The sequence below is a fragment of the Scyliorhinus canicula genome, chromosome 2 (genome assembly GCF_902713615.1).
Source record: "Scyliorhinus canicula chromosome 2, sScyCan1.1, whole genome shotgun sequence".
Taxonomy (NCBI): Eukaryota; Metazoa; Chordata; class Chondrichthyes; order Carcharhiniformes; family Scyliorhinidae; genus Scyliorhinus; species Scyliorhinus canicula.
Window position 1 is genome coordinate 233,606,275 of NC_052147.1, and position 27,674 is coordinate 233,633,948.

Consider the following 27,674-nt stretch of genomic DNA (forward strand, 5'->3'; position numbering starts at 1 on the left):
AATTCCTATACAGGGTGTTTAAACCCATGAAAAATAATCATTTTATACGATATTTGGAGCCACCTCATTAACGGAATCCCTTTTCACAGTGAGATATCACACTCTGAAAAACGTAGCTGGGCCTGTCATGAGGAAATTGATACAGGAAGGAAATGACATGACCACGTCCTCACCAATTTACCAGCCTCAGATACATCTGTCCGTAATAACATTAGTGGAAGGTGAACTGTAGGACATCCTTCATACAGTAATAAGTATGGCACTGCTGCCATGCTAAAGCAGGACAAATGTAGCAGCCCAAAACTGGATATCTGCATGAACCATATACCTTCACAATCTATGAATTCATAACACCAGTATATCCCTCATTGCTTTAATAGAGAATCCAACAAGCTTTGTCAGCTGGATTTATGTTGCTGCTCAGCTGTATTTCCCTATTCATTTGTGTGTACACATTTGTGTTCCAGTGTTGTCGCATTAGGGTGCAAATATAGGTAAAAGGAAAGGGGGGCAAAATTTATGTCATGCCGAGGTTCTTGCCCTCCTGGCATAAATGTCAGGAGTGAACCCACCCCCATTTAATGCTTGTTGAGGAATGCAGAGGCAGACTATCAGGGCCTGGTGAGGGAGGTAGGGGGCTGAATGGACAGGCCGGTTGGGACAGGAAACCTCAGGATAGCAGAAGACCTTGTAGGGTGGGGGTGAACCTTCTGGGGGGCCCCCCAAGAGGTCGATAAAAGAGTAACCCGAGTCGTGAATGTTGCCAGGCTTCCCACTTTGCACCAGGTTGCAAACAGGGAACCAAACATGTACTTTATTAAAGATCTGAACCAATAGGGGAGCTTCAAACACTATGGGCTGGATTCTTCTGCCCGGCCCGACGCAAGAACGCCACAGGCGAGCTGCAGACAATGGAGACGGTCATTTTCCTTGGGCAGGATTCTCCGTTTGCCAGGCGGACGCAGCTGGAGAATCCTGCCCTATAAGTAAAACTTGAGAAGCGTAGAATTGTTTACTCTAGAGAAGTGTGAGCCCAATGGAGAGATCAATCAAGCATTCAGGAATTAGGCAAAAGACAAGGTAAACCCCAATAATATGTTCAAGATTGCCTCATGTTTTTGAATTAGGGGGTCACAGGTTCAAGACTAGAAGAGGAAAGATTTAGAATTACATTTAACTACTTTACACAGAAGATTGTGACCTCGAGAATCAGTGAAGGCAGATCATGTGGCAAATATAAGAGATAATTGAGGGTGATTAAGTTAATTTTTTGGACGGCGCCAAAGATTTTTCCAGTTCTGTATTTTCCTGTTTCTCTGGCACAGAGAAATGCATAAAGTTAAGTGAAATTTCTTAATGGACAAAAACTTTGATTACCATAATCTCTCTAATAATTTTTTTTACTCATGGGATGTGGGCATCGCTGGCTAGTTCAGTATTTATTTATTGCCCAGTCCTAATTGCCGTTGACAAGGTGATGATGAGCTGCCTTCTTGAACTGTTACAGTCTATGTGGTCTAGGCCACAGTGCTGTTAGGGTGAGAGTACCAAGATTTTGAGATTAAAGCATGTCTGCAATGAACCTACCAATGCGTGGACAATTTCATGTTTCACTGTTGACAACATGCCTCTGAATTCTTGTGGCTCAGTGGGGATCATACTTGGACACAGGTTTGCATATCCTGCAATAGGCCTGAAATATTCAGCGAAAATGATTCATTAGTAGAAATAAAGTGTAACTTTTCTAATCTTTCATTTTTAAATAATTTAACTTGTTAGTTTTTTTATATTGGACTACTTGTTGATTAAACATCCACAATACGTTAGTATCATTGAAGTATTCCATACCCTAATACAATTCTCAGGCTTAATAACAGAAGATCATTTATACATGAGTATGGAGAACACTATGAAGAAACACTGAAAAACCCAACAAACATGCATTTTGTTGTGCCAAAATCCCAGTACGTAAATATTTTGCCAATGACTTCTATGAGCAAACAGGGGTTGGCTGGGGTGGTTTGGGTCTGGGTCCCGCTGCTGTACCAGGCACCGGTGGAGAGTGTGTGGACTAACCGAGTAAGATTCAGACTGCACCGGGGCACGAGGCAGGATTGTCCACTCTCCCCACTGCTGTTTGCCTTGGCTATAGAGCCATTTGCATTGGCGCTGAGAGAGTCAGAGGACTAGAAGGGGTTAGTCCGGGGGGGGGGCGGCGGCGGCACAGGGTATCGTTATATGCAGACGGTCTACTCCTGTATATTTCTGACCCGTTAGGGGGGGATGGGAGATATTATGTGGATCCTAGGGGAATTTGGCTGGTTTTCCAGGTATAAATTGAATATGGGTAAGAGTGAGGTCTTTGTGATCCAGGCGAAGGGGCAGGAGAGGAGATTGGGGGAGATGGCGTTTAAAGTGGTGGGAGGGAGTTTTTGATACTTGGGAATTCAGCTAGCACGGGATTGGGACCAGTTAAATCTGGCCTGATTGGTGGAGCAGATGGAGTGGGCAGTGAGGGAGGGGTCGGTGTGGGAGCGGGTGGAGGCCGCATCATGTAGGGGCACAAGTTTATGGGCATTGGTAACGGCACCTCTGCCATTCTTGCTGGCTCGATACTCCGCAAGCACGGAGGTGCTGGCAGCTCTGAGGGTATAGGGGCAATGGCGGATGCATATGGGTGTGGAGGAAGCGTCGTTGTGGGCTTCAATTTGTGGGAACCACCGGTTTGTGCCAGGGTGGCGAGATGGAGGGTTTTGGAAGGGGGGGGGGATAGTTTAGGTGGGATCAGCGAGTGGAGGAGGGGGGACTGGGGATCTGTGTGTATAAGCCATGTTGGCTGGGTATGTTGTTGGTTGGGGGGAGGTTATTTATTGAGTTATGTTTACATTTGAAATTGTTGTTATAAATCATAAATGCCTTAATAAAATGTTTTTAAAAAAAGGGATAGGCAATTACATCAGATGAGAAGTTAATCACCTTCATAAGTAGCATGGTTTCATATTATTTTTGTCTATCTTATGGAAACAGACTGCAATAATTGATTCAAATACTTTTAATCATTATTACTTTTCATTAGCATCCTCTATCAATTTCCCACAACACACACTTTCTCTATTCCCCACAAAACTCTTCAACTAATCTGTCCAAATCACATCCTCTGCTGCAGCTAGGATTTGTAGTTTAACACTGACTGAGTTACATGAGGGCAGTTGTAGCAATACCCGAGAAACACAGGAGCCACACAACAAAGTTTACTGATCCTTGTTTCAGTTACTTCCGCAACACTCCATTCAGTTGATATCAAGGTTATTGGAGTCGCAGGTCAAACAGTTTTGTATGGCTACCTTACTTCAAGGGAAGTGTACCCTCCATAGTTTTCTCCTACCAAATATAACTTCTCCAGTCGACTATGATTGGGACCAAGTCATTACTGGATTTTGGAATTCCCTGGACTGTAGAATGCTTAATCACAAATGTGAGACCTGGATAGTACGGCAGATGTAAATATTTACCTGAAGCACAGAGTCATAGATGTTTACAGCATGGAAACTGGCCCTTCAATCCAGCTTGTCCATGCCACCCAGTTTCTATCACGAGGCTAGTCCCACTTGCCCGCATTTGGCCCATATCCCTCTATACCCACCCTGCCCATGTAACTGTCTAACTGTTTGTTAAAGGAAAAAATGTACCCACCTCTACCACTGCCTCTGGCAGCTCGTTCCAGATGCTCACCACCTTCTGTGTGAAATAATTTCCCCTCTGGTCTCTTTTGTATCTCTCACCTTAAATCTATACCCTCTAGTTCTAGACTCCTCTACTTTTGGGAAAAGATATCTACCTTATCTATGCTCCTCATTATTTTATAGATCTCTATAAGATCATCCCTAAGCCTACTACGTTCCAGGGGAAAAAGTCCAACCTATCCAGCCTCTCCCTATAACTAAGACCATTAAGTCCTGGTAGCATCCTCGTAAATCTCTTCTGCACTTTCTAGTTTAATAAAATCCTTCCTACAATAGGGTGACCAGAACTGAACACAGTATTCCATGTGTGGGCTTACCAATGTCTTGTACAACTTCAACAAGACGTCCCAACTCCTGTATGCAATATTCTCACCAATAAAACGTAGCATGCTGAATGCCTTCTTCACCACCCTGTCCACCTGCAACTCCACCTTCAAGGAGCTATGAACCTGTACCCCTAGATTTCTTTGCTTTGTAACTCTCCCCAACTCCCCACAACTCTTGATTAATAAGGGGATCAGTGGTTATGGGGAGAAGGCAGGAGAATGGGGATGAGAAAAAGATCAGCCATGATTGAATGGCGGAGCAGACTCGATGCGCCCAGTGACCTCATTCTGCTCATGAAATGAAATGAAAATCACTTATTGTCACAAGTAGGCTTCAAATGAAGTTACTGTGAAAAGCCCCTAGTCGCCACATTCCGGCACCTGTTCGGGGAGACTGGTACGGAAATTGAACCGTGCTGCTGGCCTGCCTTGGTCTGCTTTAAAAGCCAACGATTTAGCCCAGTGTTCTAAACCAGCCGCTAGATGTCTTATGGTTTTATTAACTGAGTAGGTCCTGCCCTGATTTGATCTACAAAAACGCATTACCTCACATTTATCCAAATTAAACTCCATCTGCCATTCATCGGCCCACTGGCCCAATTGGTCAAGATCCTGTTCCAATCTTATATAACCTTCTTCACTATCCACTATGCCACCAATCTTGGTGTCATCGGCAAACTTACTAACCATGCCTCCTATATTCTCATCTAAATCATTAATATATATAACAAATAATAGTGGAACCGGCACCGATATCTGAGGCACACCGCTGGTCACAGGCCTCCAGTTTGAAAAACCCTCCACAACCACCCTTTGGCTTCGGTCACCAAGCCAATTTCGTATCCAATTGGCTACCTCACCCTGGATTCCGTGAGATTTAACCATAAATCAGTGATAAAACATTTACTTATCCAAATACTACATCGTCAATGTTCTGAGTTGCTGTGAGTTGCTTCAAAACACTTCTGGACAACTGATGTTTCTGAACTGGATTTCCAGACTGGAGGGTGTTATGACCCCCTTGGGGGCAAAGGACTGTGCTCCATACGATTTCCCCCTTACACAGCTGAGTATGAACCCACCCGGTAAGTGGGGGTGGGGTTTCCCCTTGACAAGGTGATTTATACTCCGTATAAAATCCCTGACTGGGTGACTCGCCTTCAGGGAGAGGAGTCATAGTTTTGTTATTTTGTGTATACCGTAATAAACCTGTCGTTTATTCCTACCCTACGGCATAGTCCTGTTGTCTCTCCCGTTCGGGCTCTGCAGAGAGATTACAGTGCATTTTAATGTTTTTAATGATAGAAATTCTTACCTTTGCCCCCGAGTAAAAATGAAGCAGCTCCCCCTACAGTATAGAACATGGGTACAACTACAGCCATCTACATTCACTTAGAAATTATCCTTGTCAATTGAGCCAACTCATGATCAATATCAAAAATTATCCAGGGTGGGTCATGTGATGCAAGCGCAGGAGTGGTTGCGATTCTCTGTTCATCATTTAATCTGTCTTTTTGTCTTTGCACATTTCTTTTTTGTCTTTACTTGGTTTACATGGTTTATACTATATCCTGAGAATTGTTAGTCAGTATTTTTGCACAATGGAGCAGAGTTGAAATGTTTAAGTGCTTGCTTGTTCATGGCAGCTGGAAGGAGTTGGGTTAGGACCCTGTCTTTAGTGGAGCAGTTGCTTTTGAGTGGGCTGCCGCCCCCACTGATTCCCCTCCCTGTCCTGTTCGCATTCCCCCACGAAACAAAGAAACAGAAAAGAGGTGCACTCACCCTTGACATTCCCCAAACAACCCGCCACCAAGCGCAACAAAACATCTCTAAGGAGAAAAGCCCGCCAACAAGCATCAAACAAAAAAAACACCCCCTCACACCTCCTCAAAAGTCCAATATCCTCCTTCTCCTGCCAGTCCATTGTCACTCAAAAATTCTATCGCCTCCTCTGGCGTTCCAAAATAATATTCCTAATTCTGGAAGGTCATCCAGAGGCGGGCCGGGTACACTCCCTTCTTAAAGAGGGCAGCCTTGACCCGGTTAACCCAGCCCTCCTCTTGGTCAGATCTGCGCCCAGATCCTGGTACACCCACAGCTCGCTCGCTTCCCAGAGGCACTTCCTGTCTGCCTCGCCCAGAGCAAAATCTTTTTCTTGACCAGGAAAAGGTGCATCCGCACCACTATCACCCTAGGCAGCTCACCTGCCTGCGGCCCCAGAGGTCGGTCGAAGGCCCCCTCCCGCGTCAATGTTTCCAACATCTTGGCCACACACATGCCGGCGCCCGCTCCTTCAATGCCCTCGGGCTCCCCACAATCCGCAGGTTTTTTCTTCTGGGGCAGTTCTCCAGATCCTCCACCTTCTCCTTCGGCTGTTTCTGGGTCTCCCGCATCACTCCCATCTCAGCCAACAATGAGGCGAGTGCTCCTTGTGCTCCCCCACTGTCTCCTCCACTCACCGAATCTCATTTCCTTGGGACTACAGCCTCTGCTCCACGCAGTCAATCCCCGCTTTCAGCAGCTCTACCACCCTGGCGCGGTCCCCATGGGTTTCCCTCCTCTACCATCTGAGCTTCTCATTTAACAAGTCCAACAACTGCTCCGTCGACCACTGGGAGGGCAGGACAGGCCTTTACCCTCCGCCATCTTGACCTGTGGCGCATGAAGTTTCTCTTGCTCCACCAGCTCTGTTCTGCTCGACCCACTTCTGATCCATGGATCCATCCACCAGCCACACCAGTGGAGTATAATTTTCCCCCATTACTCCTGCATCTTTTATCATCCAAACTTCCACCCTACAGCAGGGGAAAGGTAAAAAAAAAACCGCCCTGAGCGGGAACTGCAAATGTGCAACCACTCAATCCATTTCCGCCACCGGAAGTACCCGGATGTCAGTCATGAGGAGTTGTGGGTGTTGAGCCGGTCGACACCCCCTGGTTGGCAGGGTGGATTCCCTAGTGCTGGGGGAAGGTGGGACGACCCTCCTTCCAGGAGCTGCCCTGACGACCAGAACCTTCGGAACGAGGTTCCCCATTCCTCCTGAGATATGAAATCCTTCTTAACCTCGGGCCTTTTGCATTGTGGGTATCACTGTAATTTACCATAGCTCTGGGGTTCCCGGGTGTTTTATTCCTCTGATAATTTTCTTTGAAGCTATGGGTATGATGTAACTCTGTGTTGTTGACTGTATCCTGCTTTGGTGCAGATGGATCTTGTATCCGTGGATGGAAAACGTTGAGGAGTTTCCTAGCTCATCTGGTCTTATTTGTTCCTATGCTTGCAATGACTTCTGTTATATAGTGTACCTGTTTTGAATTGATACCGATGGCTTTTTTCTCTTGTTTTAATACGATTATTGTAAAAACTTGAAATCTTCAATAAAAATAGATTTAAAAAAGAAAATTATCCAAGCAATGCTGCACCTTGGGCGCAATTAGTGGGGTCTTTGCCGGCGCTGCACGACCCAACTATCAAACGACACTCTGTTTTGTTTCCAGGGCTCGGCGGGGAACATTCCCCCCACCGTTATGATCCCTGGACAACCTCAACTCATCGGTTGGGGGGTTCTCAAGCCCCCTCCGCCCCCCGTAGGGCACCCCGGGCCCCATCCCCGATGCGGGGAAAATGCCAGCTTGGCACTGCTAGCCTGGTACCCTGGCAGTGCCTGTTAGTGCTTAGGTGTCTGGGTAGTATCAATAGTCAGGGTGCAGCCTGGCCAGAGGCCGACTGCTCGGGGGCCTCCGATTATAGATCATAGATAGATCATAGAATTTACAGTGCAGAAGGAGGCCATTCGGTCCATCGAGTCTGCACCGTCTCTTGGAAAGAGCACCCTTCCCTAGCCCGCACCTCCACCCTATCCCCATAACCCAGTAACCCCACCCAACACTAAGGGCAATTTTGGACACTAAGGGCAATTTAGCATGGCCAATCCACCTAACCTGCCCATGTTTGGTCTGTGGGAGGAAACTGGAGCACCCGGAGGAAACCCACGTAGACACAGGGAGAACGTGCAGACTCCGCATAGTGACCCAAGCCGGGAACCTGGCCTGGGACCCTGGAGCTGAGAAGCAATTGTGCTAACCACTATGTTACTGTGCTGCCCAGGCACGATCACCTGGGTGACCGATCACCTGGGTGACTTTCCCACAAGTGCCATTTTGCCTGGTCCCCGTTTGTGGACGTTTCCTCGGCAAGGCCAATAGATGCTGAATGCTGGTTAGATCCGGTGGCAGCACAGCTAAGTGAACTTTTTAGTTCTTTTAATTATGCGAGTCTGGGTTCCACCCATTGTGGGCAGGATCCAGATCTCAACGTCTCGCGGGATCTCGTTAGATCCCGGGATAGATCTCTCCTGGGATCTACCATGGTGTCCCATCCTAATGCTGGTGGGATGCGGCCAGTAAATCGTGCCCCTGCTACCAGTATCTTAGTACTAAAACTTAGTATTATGAGTTTCAATGCCCATTCTTTTAACTCGAATCTTATTAGTTCTACACAGACAGGGTCCCAAATAAGAATCAGGATTTCATATTTTACGAATTGTGAAGGACACTTTGAAATTGAATGCTTCAAAATCGAGTTACAATTATTTAAATACCAAGGGCTAGTCATAACGGATCTCACCTGTCCAATTCTGCTTCCAGTTGACAGTATGCTGCATAGGCTACAATGTCCTCCTGTCCACAGCGTTCTGTGGTCAGCGCACTCACATAAAGTAAAAAGTCAGCATCCAAGACACCTGGACCATCGGTTAACCCTGCAGACCCACAAGATTTTCCATTTTCACTACACACCCTGCATTGCTGGATAGATCAAATAAACATTAATAAATCACACTGCAGTGTTTTATTTCAAAGTTAATTCCAACGGTAACAATGGGTTACTGTCACACCCTTCATTCTATTTGTGCACCATCCAAAAAATGTTTCTGACACAGTTCTGCTTCTACTTTTTAAAACCACGGGTCCGATTTACTGGCCGATTCCTGCGTCTTGCCTCTCCCGCGACCGTGAGACATCACAATCTGCATCCTGCCCACAATGGGCAGGACCCAGACTTGCATAATTAAAAGAGTTTAAAAGCTCACCTAGCTATGCTGCCGCTGGATCTAACCGGCACCGCTATCTATCGCCCTCATGGAGGAGACCCTGGGCAGGTGCCGTTTAACACTGGTCCTCACAAACCGGGGACCAGGCGAAACGGCACTTGGGTCGGTGGGGGGGTAGAGGTCTCCCAGGCGATCGGAGATCCCCGAGTGGTCGGTCCCTGGCCAGGCTGGCATCCTTACACCGCTGGCGCTACCCGGGCACCTTGGCATGGTCAGCCTGGAAGTGCCAAGGTGCCCAGCTGGTATTTTGACTGTGCCAAGGACCAGGGCCAGGGCTGACCTGCCAGTATGTGGTGGGGTGCTGGGGGCTCAAGGGCCCGCTAACAGGTGAGCTGGGCCATGTGGGGTGCGGGTGATGGCCGCTGGGGCTGATTCGAGGGTGGTGGGTGGGTCAAGAGATCGGGGTACCATTTTTCCTGCACTGAGAAGCTCCACAAACGTGGTCCCTCATTAAGGGAGTTGCCCCCAAAGCTCATTAGAGGGCCACCCTCACCCCCAACAATGCATGACCCGCCCACCAGATCCGCTCCCACAGAGACCTCCTAATTAAAGAGACCCCTACTAGAGAACCGTGAATTAAAAAGACCCCCAACAGACACCCCCTAATTACAGATATCACCCCAGAAGAGAGCCCCTGCCTGCAAGACTCCCAAATATAGACACTTCTGCCTGGAAGCCCCCCCCCCCCCCCCCCCCCACCACCACCCAGCGAAGAAAGACCCCTGTCTGGAAGCGAGAGAGTAATCCAGACAAGCAGTGAAAAAAAATCACTGCTTTAAGGCTCACTTGTTCAATACACCTGCTGGCTCAGGCAGAGAAAGCAGTACCCGTCAATTCCTGGAAAGAGAAAAACCCTCAGATCTTTGATCTGCTTGACTTTCATTTATCTCTCTGTGAAATTACTTTCCCTCGGCTGCAATTGACATCTTCCACACACACCCAGCTGTCTGCATTGTTTCATTCATTCCCTTCACCCTTGAGTGGCTTTGAAGTAATCAGCCGTCAAACTAAACTAAACTCAATGTTTATAAACATCAAGCTCTGATTGACAGCTCCTGGACCACATCAAATAAAGTTTGTGCTTTCTGTTAGTTTCACAGCTGACTTTCTCAAAGCCACTGAAGCCTGAAGGGAGTTGTATGAAAATTTAGACAACTGGATGTGTGTTGAAGCTGTTAATTTACACCCATTCAAATAATAATCTGCCTTCCTATTTTTGCTACTGATGTGGACAACCTTACATTTGTCCACATTATACTGCATCTTTCCGCTTAGGTCTCTCTCTGCATGAGAGCGGCACCGTGGTTAGCACTGCTGCTTCACAGCTCCAGGGTCCCTGGTTCAAATCCGGCTCGGGTGACTTGTGTTAAGTTTGCACTTTCTCCCGCGCCTGCGTGGGTCTCCTCCGGGTGCTCCAGTTTCCTCCGAAGATGTGCAAATTAGGTGAATTGGCCGTGCTAAACTGCCCCTTAGTGTCCAAAAGGTTGGGTCGGGTTATTGGGTTATGGAGATAGGGTGGAAACACGGGCTTGGGTATGGTGCTCTTTCCAAGGGTCAGTGCAGACTCGATGGGCCGAATGGCCTCCTTCAGCACTGTAAATTCTATGATGAGTGGGTTGGAGATGTGGGAGCATTTAGCTCCCATTCCCTTGTTGGTTGGGTGGCCCTTCAGCTTGACTGTAATCCAAACGTATCGCTGCCAGTCCTCCCTTACATTTGTCTGGAATGATTTTGTTTCTGCCTCCAGCCTGGATTGGGATTTAGTGCGTCATGTGGCTTATGTGTAACTCCCCTTTGGACTGGGATTTTTGTGGATCTTCTTTTGTTTTTGTAAGGATGAATCTGCTCTTGGCTTCCACGTGGGTACAAATGGGTCTGGTGTCCGTTGAGAGGATGCTGCAATGGGTCGGTGGTGCCCTTGGCGCTGTATGAATTAAGGGGGTTGTACGCTGGTGCACACCCGACTGTAGTGCGGTAGATTCACCATGATATCTTGTGATGATTGTGGGAGGGGGTGCACCATTTTGTCATGTTTTTATGACTTTATCCTGTCTATTCCTCTATCTCTGCTGAGGATGTACGAATACATAATCCTGTCTAATGATTGTATTGAACTGATGGTGATATCATTCACCATCATTCTCCTGTTATGTCATTGATATCATTGATATCATTCTCCTGTTCCACTCTGTACTCATGTATAATTAATATTATTTTGTCTGCCAGCCTCAAACTCACTTCCCACATCTGGAATTTATAATCCGCTGTTTTAGTTTCTTCCCCCAAACCCCATCTACTTTGCTGCACGCCCCCACAAAATCTCATTGTGCCCCATCTTCCTGCTGCAATATCTTACTCCTCCCATGACAGTGTTGTACTTATTAACCTCTCCTAGCCCCATAGACCATAGAACAGTACAGCACAGAACAGACCCTTCGGCCCTCAATGTTGTGCCGAGCAATGATCACCCTACTCAAACCCACGTATCCACCCTATACCCGTAACCCAACAACCCCCCCCTTAACCTTACTTTTTAGGACACTACGGGCAATTTAGCATGTCCAATCCACCTAACCCGCACATCTTTGGACTGTGGGAGGAAACCGGAGCACCCGGAGGAAACCCACGCGCACACGGGGAGGACGTGCAGACTCCACACAGACAGTGACCCGGCCGGGAATCGAACCTGGGACCCTGGAGCTGTGAAGCATTTATGATAACCACCATGCTACCGTGCTGCCCACAATGTTGCCTCAGTCCTGATAGAATTATTCTGGCCTCCAACTCCACTTAACATGAAGAGCCTATTTAGTTTGACTCTCTATGTACAACATCACAGGAGATCAACTAGTTTTAAAATAAATATACTCTTGAAATACAAAACCTTGACACTTGAAAAATATAGAACATATTAAAAAACACTGAAGTCAGTTTAATGTCCATTACTATCAGAGTTTTACCTGTAAATGTTCTTCTGGCACTATCACTGGACCACATCTTGTAATCTCAGCACAGGCACCTTGACAATACATGTGCGGGTCATCCTTCTTTCTTAAGTACTGATTGGTTGCACATGGCCTTCCAAAAACGGATTGACAGTTTAGTTTAGACATGTTAATAATAAATATTAAAGACTTCATAAATTCTTAAATGCAAATAAGCAGCAACAGTATTTTAGCATATATGTAATTAATATAAACTTTAATTTAATAAGTATTCCACAAGACATATGGGCACTGAACACAGTTAATGTTTTACAATTGTGCAAAAATAAATAGCATTTAATGGTTTGAACACGAGCCTTAAACTAGTATATTTTACTGGTAAATAAAAAAATATATTTTGCATTGAGAATGTTTTTGCGCCATTAATGGTGAGCCTGTCAATGATGGTGAATGGATCACTGTCTACTTTGGCTACTCAATATCAGCATCAAGCACTCCCAGGTTAGATATCGCACAGTTAATTGTAGAATAAATCTCTTCTGCCCCAACAATGTGCATCAGCACCATCTTCAGTAGAGCACCCATACCAGACATTTTAAATTTATTACCATTGACCACAACAGCTAACTGTGCTTGAGTGAATTCCAATTTAGCACCGCCATTTATAGAAGGAATTTAACTAGAAGTGCTCAAACTCAATTCACATTACACTTTTATCACCAACAGCATGTGGAGGTCTTCTATTCTTGGATTGGATTGGATTTGTTTATTGTCACGTGTACCGAGGTACAGCGAAAAGTATTTTTCTGCAAGCAGCTCAACAGATCATTCAGTACATGGGAAGAAAAGGGAATTAAACAGAATTCAAGAAAATACATGAGAATACATAATAGGGCAACACAATATATACAATGTACTACATAAGCATTGGCATCGGATGACGCATGCATGGGTGTAGTGTTAATGAGGTCAGTCCATAAGAGGGTGATTTAGGAGTCTGGTGACAGTGGGGAATAAGCTGTTTTTGAGTCTGTTCATCCGTGTTCTCAGACTTCTGAATCTCCTGCCCGATGGAAGAAGTTGGAAAAGTGAGTTAGCCGGGTGGGAGGTATCCTTGGTTATGCTGCCTGCTTTCCCCCGGCAGTGGGAGGTGTAGATGGAATCAATGGATGGGAGGCAGGTTCGTGTGATAGACTGGGCGGTATTCACGACTCTCTGAAGTTCCTTGCGGTCCTGGGCCGAGCAGTTGCCATACCAGGCTGTGATGCAGCCCGATAGGATGCTCTCTATAGTGCATCTGTAAAAGTTGGTAAGGGTTAATGTGGACATGCCGAATTTCCTTAGTTTCCTGAGGAAGTAAAGGCGCTGTTGTGCTTTCTTGGTGATAGCGTCGACATGAGTGGACCAGGATAGATTTTTGGTGATTTGGTGATGTGCACCCCTAGGAATTTGAAACTGCTCACCATCTCTACCTCGGCTCCGTTGATGCTGACAGGGGTGTGTACAGTACTTTGCTTCCTGAAGTCGATGACCAGCTCTTTAGTTTTGCTGGCATTAAGGCAGAGATTGTTGTCACTGCACCACTCCACTAGGTTCTTTATCTTCTCCTGTATTCGGACTCGTCGTTATTCGAGATCCGGCCCACTATGGTCGTATCGTCAGCAAACTTCTGTTAGTGTGGGTTGGATTATGTACTTTCTTTTATTCCCTTTTCTTCCCATGTGTATTTTTTTGTAAAATATTTTTATTCTCCATTTTTACAATTTCTTCAGAATATACACCCCACCAACAAGTAGTAAACGGTAACGAATACAAAGTTAATCCCCTTATAAACAACAACGATCCCATCCTCCCACCACCCCAAACAACGAGGAAACAAATCCTCCCACGGTGGGAAAAACAAAGGAAAAAAAAAAGGAATCAGGAATCGCCTATGGTCACCACCGACCTATAGAGTCCACCCCGCCTCCCCCCAACATTCAATGCCATCCAATCCCCAAAGGGTACCGTAAATGACACCCATGAATTGTAAAAAACCCCCCCCCTCCCCGACTCCTCCCCCTCCTCTTATAAAACTCCTCCCCCCAAACTCTGTTCCTTCCCCACAACTTTCCACCCCGGCTAGACTCATCGGAACCTGTTCTACCAGGCTCCGATGGCCACAGCCCCTCCCCCACCTCACTCCCGTTCACTGGCCAGCTTAAACCGGCCAGCGTGGACGCCCCTGCCCGGGTCTCTTTCCCCCTTGTCCGGTCTCAGGAAAACCAAGAAATCCCCTTTAGCACACAACCCCCGCATACACGCCCAAGCCCCAAAGAACCATAATTGCAAGTGAAAGTCCCATCTCTTCCCTTGTCCAAATATATACAATGTTGGCTCATTTAGCACATACACCAGCACGCAGTGAAAAAATACAGTTACATGAGGCTACATCGGTACATGGCCATTTCTCAATTCAGCCACAGTCCTTCTGCCTTCGCAAACTCCTCCGCTGCTTCTGCTGTCCCAAAATAAAAGTCCTTAGATTTGTAGATCACCCTCAACTTAGCTGGGTATACTCTGCCGCACTGCACCTTACTGATGTCTTCTTCAGCCGGCTGACGGCAGCCCGCCTCCTCGCCAGCTTCACTGTAAAGTCCTGATATATGCGTATACCAGCTCCAGCCCACTGCACCACCCGCTTCTGCTTTGCCCAGCAAAGGACCTTCTCCTTCACTGTAGCTACGAAAACACAGTCACTACCCTTGGCGGCTCACTCTCCTTTGGTACAGGCCTCCACGACCGATGAGCCCGACCCAGTTCATATCGGGAGGGATAAATTCCCTCCCCCAATAGCTTTGCCAACATCGGGGCGAAATACTCAGTCGGCCTTGGGCCTTCCACTCCTTCGGGCAGACCCACAATGCTTACATTCTGCCGCCTGGATCTGTTTTCCAAGTCGTCCATTTTGGCTCGCAGACCCTTATTGATCTCTATCACCTTCCGCATCTCCTTCTCCATCAAGGTAAGTTGATCACTGTGCTGCGATAATTTCTCTTCCACTTCCTTCAGCGCCTCACCTTGCTCCCGCACTTCCGCCACTGCGCTCAATACCGCCGCCCTCACTGGGGCAATGCCTCCTCCACCAGCACTTTCAATACCACCCCATCTTCTTCCACATCGCCTCATGTGTTTTATGAACTGCCTTTCGAGTTCCACGGCCATCACCTTAGTAATTTCTTCAGCAGTGGGCAATGCCTGGTGCCCCAGCCTCCACTTTTCTTGCCGTCCTCGCAGTGACCTTTCGACTCCCCGACGGACTTTCAGCCGCCTTTTTCACGGCCGTTTTTTAACTTATTTTTGACATTTCCCTTCACTGTGCCTTCTCCCTGCTTTTGCCGCCTCCGTTGCCCCTGGGACCGGGCGTTAAACCCCGAAAATGCCGTTCCCGAATGGGAGCCCTCGAATGTGCGGCTGCCTCCTGCCCGCCATCACCAGAAGTCCCCTTCTTCCCATGTATTTAATGATGGGGCTGGTTTAGCTCACTGGGCTAAATCGCTGGCTTTTAAAGCAGACCAATCAGGCCAGTGTAGCCACCGAAGTTGGCCACTGCCCGACACAAAATGGAGAATTGAAATGCATGCAGGGAAAACAGGACAATGTAAGGAAAACAGGCAGGCTGTGAGAATGTGAAGCAAGGGTTAATAGCTAGAACAAGCCAGAATTAATGGGACACATTAGTGGAAAATTACAAATAGGGGAGTTGTTATTGAATTCGTGAGCCGACTCATGACTGTAAGCCGAATAGCCTTGAGAAACAAGGAAGATGGCTGGATGACGGAATATGAAATGTGGGAGCCGCTGCTACTGTGGCTAAACACCTGCTGTTTATGCTAAAACTACTATATACTCATGTGCCATTAGATAACCTCAAAGTCTGTAAAATCATGTATCAAAATTATGGCAATAACAAGTTAATCATGTATTGGATCTATGGCAAAAACAAGTTATGCTTTGTAATGGGGGCAAGCTCAAGTGAATGCAAGGGACAGCCCTCTTAAAAAATCATATAAAGAAAGGATGTTTTGAGCAATACTTTGGCACTCTCCGAGGTGGTTCTTTGGAATACCTAGAGGGCTGCCCCGATCGCAATAAAGAATATTCTAAAGTACAAACGTGTTCGAGACTGTTTCCTCCGGACTGAGAGACAAGTGAATTAAAGACACATTCACAGCTACAGAATCTCCCTGTGTATTCTGTCTGCAAAAAACCAGACAGCACTGAAACTAACAGTTGCGCATATTAATTGAGCGATTCCCGGGCACAATGGACACAATCGAGAATAACAAAGGTCAAGCCAGATTCTTAGGCGCCAGCAGGAATCCCGGACAATAAGTTATAAACAGCCCCAAGAACCGCCCAGCGATCGGGAAACAGCCCCAGTATTGGGGAATTCAAACCAATCGATTGGTATGAGGTCCAATCGATTGCAAGCAGGTATAGGGTCCTCCCAGATGGGCGCGAAGCCCCTGTGACCTATAAAGGACAGATCCCAAGTTCGCTCGCTCTCTTAGCCGGCCCTCCCAGCAGAACACCTTTGCAGCAGCTCTCTAAGAACTTGAACGTGAGAAGGAGAGGCCTGGCCAACAGCTACACCGACAAGTAAGTGTCCAACCAACGCTCGCTACGAGAGTAGACACTCCTGACCCCTTAAGCCTGTACCAACTGGGAAGCTTGCAGTCTCAGGACAGAACAAGAGGTCATTGTTCCCTGATCCAGTGTGTTCCATTATCAAAGATAAGTATTGGCTTATAATGGTTGGAATAGTTTAGTCCGTTAGTATTAGTTGCATGAGTATCGACTTACTGTGTAATAATAAATGTGTTTGATTGAACCTTACTAACTGGTGTATTGAGTCATTGATCTGAACTTGAACCTCGTGGCGGTATCATAAAGATACGTGGCGACTCTAGAGCTAAGGAATAAAACAGAGCCAATTGAGTGTAAAGCACACTCACCAAAACGAGCAACACCAGCAGCACGGTTCGATTCCCGTACCAGCCTCCCCGGACAGGGACCGGAATGTGGCGACTAGGGGCTTTTCACAGTAACTTCATTGAAGCCTACTCGTGACAATAAGTGATCGAACCGATCTATTGAGCTGCTCGCAGAAAAATACTTTTCACTGTACCTCAGGACACGTGACAATAAACAAATCCAATCCAATCCAATCCAATTTGAACAGAGCTACCAGAAGTGAAAGGCCAATGTTTAACCCACTGCCCTTCACAATCTACTTAAATATACGGATTTTTTTTTCTAAAATCAAAAATTTTATAATAGTTTATATAGGCAACACAAGTTTTCATCATACCTGCTTAGTAGAATTGGGCCAACTACTTTACGAACTTGGAATGCCTTTTGTAAATACTTAATTGCTTTTGGGAAGAGCTTATTCTGATATGGAAAAGAAACAAATAGGGATAAAATAAACAGTGGGTCATCCAGAATTAAATCTAAAAATCATTTCAAGTACAAGACAAGAAAGGCATATCAAATAAAGATCCAATGATTTACTGAGAAGGGAGACATTCATCAGAATTCTTTTTGCTATTTTAATGCTGCAGATGAGGAAATAATGGCTTACATAGTTTTGTTTGTTTTTCCAACAGAAGAAATTGAAAACCCCTATTCGCTCTTATCCTTAATACAAAGGAAAAATGCTGAATGCAAAATTAGTACATATGTTGGAATGCAAATTTGAGATTTTATTTGTACAACAACATACAAGTTTCAGTTAATATGCAATTATATTGAACTACATAATAGATTTATACATATTGTTAGTGATTACATAATACCACTCTTCACTGCCAAGTACAAAAGGGAATTTCAATAGTTGGCACTGATAAAGTTGATAAACTCTGCCCTCACTGTTAAGACTGGTTGCGCATGCGCAAACAGAATCACACATCATCTCAGTCCATCCAATTTGAAATGAAGATCAAACAGAGAACAGGTGAGCTCTTGTTTAATCTTTTGATTTGATTGGGTGGAATTCTTCCACCTGTAACTAAGTCCTGTGGCAGGGGAGGGAAGGTGGAGTGTTTTCCGCTGCAGACACCAGGAAAACATGCCAAATCTTCAGGCCCTGACCTCATAATTATGCAGTCAGGTGTTTTGTGCCATATTCCATGACGGGGCAGGCTTGTCCATTGTCCTTTCCCGGCGCCATATTGAAAAGGCACCCAACATCACTGACCCACTATTGAAGAAGGTGGACGTCCAGAAAATGAAAATGGATCTCCTGAAACAATCTGAGGCTGGAAAATGAATCTTATGAGAGCAAAATGGATCTCCAGGAGTATTGTGATGCTGCAAGATGGACCTTCTCCAGGGAAGAAAACCTCAGGAGATGTTACTAATGGAGGTGTTTGGGTTCAAAAAGAAGCTATAAAAACTAGCATAAGGGCACTTTACCTGAATGCTGATAGCATTCGAAACAAGGTAAATGAGTTGACTGCACAAAGCATCATGAATATGATTTAATGGCCATTGCAGAGGTATGATTGGAGGGTGCTCAGAACTGGGAGTTAAATATCCAGATGTATCAGACTATTTGGACGGACAGTCAGGAAGATAAAGGAGGTGTTGTAGGTCTGATATTTAAGGATGACATCAGGGCGGTAGTGAGAGACGATATAGGTTCTACAGAGAAAAAGGTTGAATCCATTTGGGTGGAAATTAGAATTAGTAAGGAGTAAAGGTCACCGATAGGCCACTAAATAATAATATCATGGTGGGATGGGCAACAAACAAAGAAATAACTGATGCATGTAAAAATGGTATGGCAATTACCATGGGAGATTTTAATCAACATGTCGATTGGTCATACCAGTTCGGTCAAGGCAGCCTTGAGGAGCAGTTCAGAAAATGTATCCGCGATAGTTTCCGAGAACAGTATGTAATGGAACCTACAAGGGAGCAAGCTATTCTAGATCTGGTCCTGTGTAATGAGACAGGAATAATTTGTGATCTCATAGTTAGGGATCTTCTCGTAAGGAGTGATCACAGTATGGTTGAATTTAAAATACAGATGGAGGGTGTGAAGGTAAGATTTGATTTGATTTATTGTCACATCCAATACCAGTGTCTAGTGCTTAAGCAAAGTAGACTGCAATGGGATGAGGGAGGGGTTGGCTAAGGTAGACTGGGAGCAAGGTGGGATGGTCTCCCACTGTCACTGGTGGGTCGGGCACAGTCGGTTAAAATTAACGTGTTGCCGCAATTTCTGTTTATTTTCCAATGCCTGCCGATTTCCTGCCAAAGGCATTTTTTACAGTGATTGAAGGAATGATTACCTCGTTCATATGGAGAGGGAAGGTGACCAGAGTTAGAAAGGTGCTGCCACAGAGGGGAAGGTAGGCAGGGGGTTTGGGTCCTCCAAACTCGATGTATTACTGGGCAGCGAATGTGGAGAACGTGCAGAGCTGGGTCAGAGGAGTTGATTCCCTGTGGGTCAGAATGGAGGAGAGTTTTTCTAAGAGGTCGGGTTTGAAGGCGATAACAACAGCGCCGCTCCCGATGGCCCCAGGGAAATATTCAGGGAGTCTGGTAATAGGATTTGATCCAGGGAAGTGGGACGGAGATTTTTGGAGGTTCGTGATTTTGCCAGGAAGGAGATACAGAGCTTCCCAGTGGAGCCGACCTCCACATTGATGGAGGAGGTTCTGACAAAAGGGGGACTGGATAAGGGGATGGTGTCGGCAGTTTACGGGGCTATTTTGGAAGAGGATCAAAGCAAAGTGGGAGGAAGAGTTGCAAGAGGGTACGGAGGTGGTGTTCTGGTGTGAGGTGCGCCGGAGAGTGAATGCCTCCACACGTGCGCAAGGTTGGGGCTGATAAAGCTGAAGGTGGTATATGGAGCACACCTCACAAGGGTTAGGATGAGCCTCCTCTTTGAAGGGTTAGAAGATGTGTGTGAACGTTGCAGGGGTGGTGGTGGCTACAAATCACGCTCATATGTTTTCGTCTTGCCAAAGCTGGAGGATTACTGGAAGGAGGATTACTGTCAGAAAAGGGATAATCAGCAATGGATATATAAGGAATTAAAGGAGGGTATCAAATTGAAAGAAAATGCATACAAAATGGCAAAGATTAGTGGGAAACTAGAGAATTGGGAAATCTTAGTCAACACAAAGCCACGAAAAAAGCTGTAAAGAAAAGTAAGTTGGATTATGAGACTAAACTAGTTCAGAATATAAAACAGATAGCAAATGTTTCTACAAATATATAAAATGAAAAAAACTGTCTACTGTCAACATTGATCCTTTAGAGGATGAGACTGGGGAATTTAATAATGGGAAATGAGGAAATGACTGAGGCATTGAACAGGTATTTTGTGTTGGTCTTCACATTGGCAGGCATAGATAACATGGCAATAATTGACGGCAAGACGGCTAAGGCAGGTGAGGACCTAGAAACGATCATTATCACTAAGGAAGTAGTGTAGGGCAAGCTAATCGATCTAAAAGTAGACACGTCTCCTGGCCCTGATGGAATACATCCCAGGGTACTAAAAGTGATGGCAGAGGAAATAACAAATGTGCTCATGGTAATTTAACAAAATTCCCTGGAATCTGGGGCTGTTCCGGCAGATTGGAAAACAGCAAATGTGGCGCCACTGTTTAAAAAAGGAGGTAGACAAAAAGCCGGTTAGCTTAACTTCTGCAGTGGGAAAAAGGCCCGAATCTAAATCGGCTCCCCCGTGCAGTGGTTAGCACAGTTGCCTCACGGCTCCAGGATCCCAGGTTCAATTCCCAGCTTGAGTCGCTGTCTGTGTGGAGGCTGTACGTTCTCCCAGTGTCTGCACGGGTTTCCTCCAGGCGCTCCGGTTTTCTCCCACAGTCCAAAGATGTGAAGGTTAGGTGGATTGGCCATGCTAAATTGCCCTTGGTGTCCAAAAAGGTTAGGTGGAATTACTGGGTTACGGGGATAGGGTGGATGTGTGGGCTTTGATAGGGTGTTCTTTCCAGGGGCCGGTGCCGACTCGATGGGCCAAATAGCCTCCTTCTGCACTGTAAATGCTATGATTCTATCATCAAGGAAGAAATAGCGAGACATCTGGATAGAAATTGTCCCATTAGACAGACGCAGCATGGGTTCATGAAAGGCAAGTCATGTTTAACTAATTTACTGTAATTCTTTGAGGACATTACGAGCACGGTGGACAACGGGAACTGGTGGATGTGACGTATCTGGATTTCCAGAAGGCATTCAATAAGGTGCCGCACAAAAGGCAGCTGCATAGTTTAAGTGAGTGGGCAAGGGTGTGGCAGGTGGAATACAATGTTAGTAAATGTGAGGTAATCCATTTTGGTAGAAATTACTATTTAAATAGTAAAAAAATTGCAGAATGCTGCTGTGCAGAGGGACCTGGGTGTCCTTGTGCATAAATCGCAAAAAGTTGGTTTGCAGGTGCAGCAGGTAATTAAGAGGGCAAATGGAAGGCAGCACGGTGGCGCAGTGGATTAGCCCTGCTGCCTCACGGTGCTGAGGTCACAGATTCAATCCCAGCTCTGGGTCACTGTCCATGTGGAGTTTGCACATTCTCCCCGTTTTGTGTGGGTTTTTCCCCCACAACCCAAAGATGTGCAGGGTAGGTGGATTGGCCACGCTAAACTGCCCCTTAATTGTAAAAAATGAATTGGGTACTCTAAAATTTATTTTTTTAAAGGCGGCAAATGGGATTTTGTCCTTCATTACTAGAGGGATGGAGTTTAAAAACAGGGCGGTTATGCAGCTGTATAGTGTGCTGGTGAGGCCACACCTGGAGTATTGTGAACAGTTCTGGTCTTCTTTCTTGAGAAAGAATATACTGGCACTGGAGGGAGTGCAGAGGAGATTCACTAGGTTGATTCCAGAGTTGAGAGGATTGTCTTATGAGGAGAGACTAAGTAGACTGGGACTATACTCATTGGAATTTAGAAGGATGGAGGGGGATCTGATAGAAATACATAAAATAATGAAACAAATAGATAGCAGGGAGGTTGTTTCCACTGGCGGGTGAAACTAAAACTAGGGGGCATAGCATCAAAATAAGGGGGGTGAGATTTAGGACTGAGTTGAGGAGGAACTTCTTCACCCAAAGGATTGTGAATCTGTGGAATTACTTGCCCAGTGAAGCAGTTGAGTCTCCCTCGTTGAATGCTTTTAAGGCAAAGATAGATAGATTTTTGAACAGTAAAGGAATTAAGGGTTATGGCGAGCGGGCAGGGAAGTGGAGCTGAGTCCACACAAAGATCAGCCATGATCTTATTGAATGCGGAGCAGGCTTGAGGGGCCAGATGGACTACTCCTGCTCCTAGTTATTATGTTCTCGATGACACTAAATCGGGACGATCCACCTGCAGATTCTTCCCCCACCCACTGCTGTGGAGTTCCGGATCCAGGGTTGCTGGTGGCCTTCGTTCCAAAATCTGGAGGCATTGTTCAGGTGAGTTCCGACATCTGTGCACCACAATTTTCCAAACATGTTTTGCCCAGGCATGTTTTTCCGCTGACGTGACGTTGTAGAGAATCAGATGTGAGAGATGGATTCCAGTCAGGCCTTCACCTGCATCCCACTCGCAGGATGCAAATCAGTTTCAGGCCAGCCTCTAGCGGGTTTCCCTACGCCATGGAGGGCACCAGTGGAGAATTTCATGGGAAATTCACTCTGGGCTGAAGCTGATTTTTAGATCTCTGATGAATTCTCCACCCACTCCACCATCCCCCGCCAGCCCACATAACATGGGCATGGGAGAATGCCACCCGTTATTTATTTTATTTCAAATATTAGTTTGTCTCAAATAACTGGAAAGTAATCAGAGGAATAAAAAGAACTCAACCTATAATATGAAGCAGTACATAGTTTAAAAGCCTATGCACATCTGGTAAATTCATTTTGTGTCCCATCACTCCCTCACGATTTGCTTGGCAGAATCATGCTATGTGTGACAGGTCACCATCAACCAAAGGTTTCCTAAATTGTAAGTCAACAGGGGCAAACTAGGGGATACTTAATTTAACCAGAAATCCATTTAGGAAAGATTTTTTATATAGACCAAATTGAATAATCTAAATTAATGTTTCATTTCAAAATCCAGCACAAGAAATATGTTTTTGTATGTCTTCCCTGATCCAGTTGCATGTATTACTACATTAAATTTTTTTTTAGAGTACCCAATTATTTTTTTTCCAATTAAGGGTCAATTTAGCAAGGTCAACCTACCTACCCTGCGCATCTTTGGGTTGTGGGGGTGAAACCTACACAAGCACATGGAGAATGTGCAAACCCCACACAGACAGTGACCCAGAGCCAGGATTGAACCTGGGACCTCGGCTCCGTGAGGCAGCAGTGCTAACCACTGTGCCACCGTGCTGCCCCTTGTTTTACTACATTTAATCTTACCCACCATAAAGTTTTCATAGGATCTTATTATGTGCAATGCACAGAACTGTGTAACCTTTCCTTTTAAAACAAACAGCTTGCCTGAAAGTTGCTGACAATGCTGTAACTATGATTTGCTGCTGCACAGATGTCTAAATACTGTGTGACAGAGCGAAACAATTAAACAGCGGCAAAATCTGCAAGTTTCAAATCCTGACTTTTGTACACATTTTTAAACTACATTATGAGCTTGCAAAGAGGCCCGTTTACTTATAGGGTCGATCATGAGATGACTGCTCCATCTGAAGTTATACCTGCAGCCTCTGTATATAAATGCTAAAAGAGGATATTTTAAAATTATACAATAAATTATTTTTTAGAATGTTTCATGATGATTTAAAAAGTCAACCCATCCTATCATTAATCTTGTCTTTACATACAAATAACAGTATACAGGATAAACATTTGGTCCAAGGACTTAATGAACTGCTAACAAAACCTATAGCACAGAGGCAAAGGCTGAAAAGATTATAAGCTGTGGCTGCAGCTAAATATCCAAACCACGTATTACATAAGCACAGGTCAAGGTTGTATTATAGAATAAGAATAGAACCATGCCTTTAAACACAGAGCATTTGCAAATCAAGAGTGGGAGGACATATGTTGTTCTCCAACATCAGAAATCATTCTCAGAGCCTGGAAGCCACGTTCTGATATTTGTATGTCAGTTACTATGAATGGAAGACCAAATCTTAAAGCCTATTACCATGAAAGCAACTAGTGTATGAAACATAAGCAGTATTATCGCCACCCTAAAAAATCTTTGCTGCAACGGTAACCACAAAGGAAACTGCTAATATTACTCATAAAACTAAAATCTAAACAATCTGGCAGATAACTCACTGTTGAAAGAGTTTATTTTCACCCTTGACAGGCTTTCCACAATCATTTCACAGACGTTGCAATTTGTGAAAGAAGTGATTATGCCAGCAATGTCATACAATGGATACGATTCTCCCCAAAATTTTTGAAGTTAATTTGTGGCGGGTTTTTCAGGGAAATCCCGCCGGAACTGCCGGCGAGTTCCCTACCGCTATTCAATGACACATAGTCATTTTTTGGGGCCCTGTGGAGTTTCTCACTGGTTTAGCCCACGCTTGGAATTTTTTTTAGCACTGGGGAGCTGAACTCAGAGATCGTGTCGCCATTTTGAAAGGGTGCCCCGATCTCAAAGTGAGTTTGTGGGTACCCCCTGGCCCTTGGAAATGCCACCCTGGCACTTGGGCACCTTGCACGGTCACCCTGGCAGTGCTCCTGCAGGCTTTGCAGTGCCACCCAGGCACCTTGGCAGTGCCAGTGTGGCAGTGCCGAGGTGCCAGCTGGGTAGTGCTACAATGCCCCTGTTCCGGGGGAGGGTCAAGGGACCACGCTGCACTTACCCTGACCACCCTGTGGGCTCCAATGGCCTGGGAGACCCCCACCCAATTCCATTCCACCTGGTCCACGTTTGTGTGGACCAGCACTGATCGGCATCCGGCTGCAGCCTCCCTGGGAAGGCCAAAGAATTGAGGGAGGCACAGGTAGGTCATAAGTAGTTTACGACCTCCGTCCGCGAGCATCATTCGGTCCCACCCACTTGGGGCGGGGTTCCAACTCCGACGACTTGCAGGACTTCGTAGAATCTCGCGAGGCGCGGAACCTGTCTGGAGACCCGCTGGGAGGACTTTCCCGAGATTCTCGGCTGCGTTATGCTCTCGCTTGTGCGCAACGCAGCCAGAAAATCGCACCCAATATTTTTTTAAGTTCATAAATGTATCATTTATACTACAGTGTTTGACTGGACAAATATTTCAGAAGTCTGAACCACTCTGGGTCAGTCATTCAATTCTGCGTTAGTCTCTCTCTCTCTCTCTGCCCACTCTGGTTCAGTCTCTCTCTATGTGCCCACTCTGGCTCAGTCTCTCTCTCTCACTGTGCCCACTCTGGCTCAGTCTCTCTCTATGTGCCCACTCTGGCTCAGTCTCTATGTGCCCACTCTGGCTCAGTCTCTCTCTATGTGCCCACTCTGGCTCAGTCTCTCTCCCTGTGCCCACTCTGGCTCAGTCTCTCTCTCTCCCTGTGCCCACTCTGGCTCAGTCTCTCTCTATGTGCCCACTCTGGCTGTCTCTCTCCCTGTGCCCACTCTGGCTCAGTCTCTCTCTCTCCCTGTGCCCACTCTGGCTCAGTCTCTCTCTATGTGCCCACTCTGGCTCAGTCTCTCTCTCTCCCTTTGCCCACTCTGGCTCAGTCTCTCTCTATGTGCCCACTCTGGCTCAGTCTCTCTCCCTGTGCCCACTCTGGCTCAGTCTCTCTCTCTCCCTGTGCCAACTCTGGCTCAGTCTCTCTCTATGTGCCCACTCTGGCTCAGTCTCTATGTGCCCACTCTGGCTCAGTCTCTATGTGCCCACTCTGGCTCAGTCTCTCTCTATGTGCCCACTCTGGCTCAGTCTCTCTCTCTATGTGCCCACTCTGGCTCAGTCCCTCTCCCTGTGCCCACTCTGGCTCAGTCTCTCTCTCTCTCCCTGTGCCCACTCTGGCACAGTCTCTCTCTATGTGCCCACTCTGGCTCAGTCTCTCTCTCTATGTGCCCACTCTGGCTCAGTCCCTCTCTCTGTGCCCACTCTGGCTCAGTCTCTCTCTCTCACTGCTCACTCTGGCTCAGTCTCTCTCTCTCTCCCTGTGCCCACTCTGGCTCAGTCTCTCTCTATGTGCCCACTCTGGCTCAGTCTCTCTCTCTCACTGTGCCCACTCTGGCTCAGTCTCTCTCCCTGTGCCCACTCTGGCTCAGTCTCTATCCCTGTGCCCACTCTGGCACAGTCTCTATCCCTGTGCCCACTCTGGCTCAGTCTCTCTCTCTCCCTGTGCCCACTCTGGCTCAGTCACTCTCTCTGTGCCACTCTGGCTCAGTCGCTCTCTCCCTGTGCCCACTCTGGCTCAGTCTCTCTCTCTCCCTGTGCCCACTCTGGCTCAGTCCCTCTCTCTGTGCCCACTCTGGCTCAGTCTCTCTCTCTCACTGCTCACTCTGGCTCAGTCTCTCTCTCTCTCCCTGTGCCCACTCTGGCTCGGTCTCTATCCCTGTGCCCACTCTGGCTCAGTCTCTCTCTCTCCCTGTGCCCACTCTGGCTCAGTCACTCTCTCTGTGCCACTCTGGCTCAGTCGCTCTCTCCCTGTGCCCACTCTGGCTCAGTCTCTCTCTCTCCCTGTGCCCACTCTGGCTCAGTCCCTCTCTCTGTGCCCACTCTGGCTCAGTCTCTCTCTCCCTGTGCCCACTTTGGCTCAGTCTCTCTCTATGTGCCTACTCTGGCTCAGTCTCTCTCTCTCACTGTGCCCACTCTGGCTCAGTCTCTCTCTATGTGCCCACTCTGGCTCAGTCTCTATGTGCCCACTCTGGCTCAGTCTCTATGTGCCCACTCTGGCTCAGTCTCTCTCTATGTGCCCACTCTGGCTCAGTCTCTCTCCCTGTGCCCACTCTGGCTCAGTCTCTCTCTCTCCCTGTGTCCACTCTGGCTCAGTCCCTCTCTCTGTGCCCACTCTGGCTCAGTCTCTCTCTCCCTGTGCCCACTCTGGCTCAGCCTCTCTCTCTCTCTCTCTCTCTGCCCACTCTGGCACTCTTCTCCCTGTGCTCACTGGCTCATTCTCTCTCTCTCTATGTGCCCACTCTGGCTCAGTCTCTCGCTCTATGTGCCCACTTTGGCTCAGTCTCTCTCTATGTGCCCACTCTGGCTCCATCTCTCTCTCTCTGTGCCCACTCTTTTAGAAGCCAGACGTGAAACTGGCTAGAGTCAAGGGACTAGGCTAATACACTGTTGTTTAACTAGGGGGAGTCCTGGGAAGTTCATGTTTTTTCAGCCTGGAGTATTAATTTGATTTCAGCTTGGGGAGATGATGTAATTGTGGGTGGAGCTAAGGTATTTCAACATTTGAGAAAGAATTTTGAGTTGAGTTCTAATCTGGCTACCCTTTAGGCCACAAGGTCAGCCTAAGTTGAAGGTGGTTTGTGGAGAGGCTGTTGGCAAGTGACAGTTAAACCCGAAACAGTTCGTGAGTGTTTCCCACCCTACCTCCTCCTCTAACCAACCCCCCCACCCCACGGTGGTTGGG

The 27,674-nt window shown here is 46.7% G+C and overlaps 1 protein-coding gene across 3 annotated transcripts in view; it reads right to left on the bottom strand.

The window, feature by feature from the left end:
* The window catches only part of lmln (leishmanolysin-like (metallopeptidase M8 family)), a 145,674-nt gene that overhangs the window by 90,695 nt on the left and 27,305 nt on the right, over positions 1-27,674 (bottom strand). For all 3 annotated transcript variants that reach the window (XM_038789793.1, XM_038789794.1, XM_038789795.1), the window contains 4 exons: positions 17,478-17,560; positions 12,140-12,257; positions 8,696-8,874; positions 1,588-1,693 (listed from right to left, as the gene is read on the bottom strand). In XM_038789793.1, the coding sequence (XP_038645721.1) occupies positions 1,588-1,693; positions 8,696-8,874; positions 12,140-12,257; positions 17,478-17,560 (486 nt within the window). The remainder of the gene's footprint in view (positions 1-1,587; positions 1,694-8,695; positions 8,875-12,139; positions 12,258-17,477; positions 17,561-27,674) is intronic.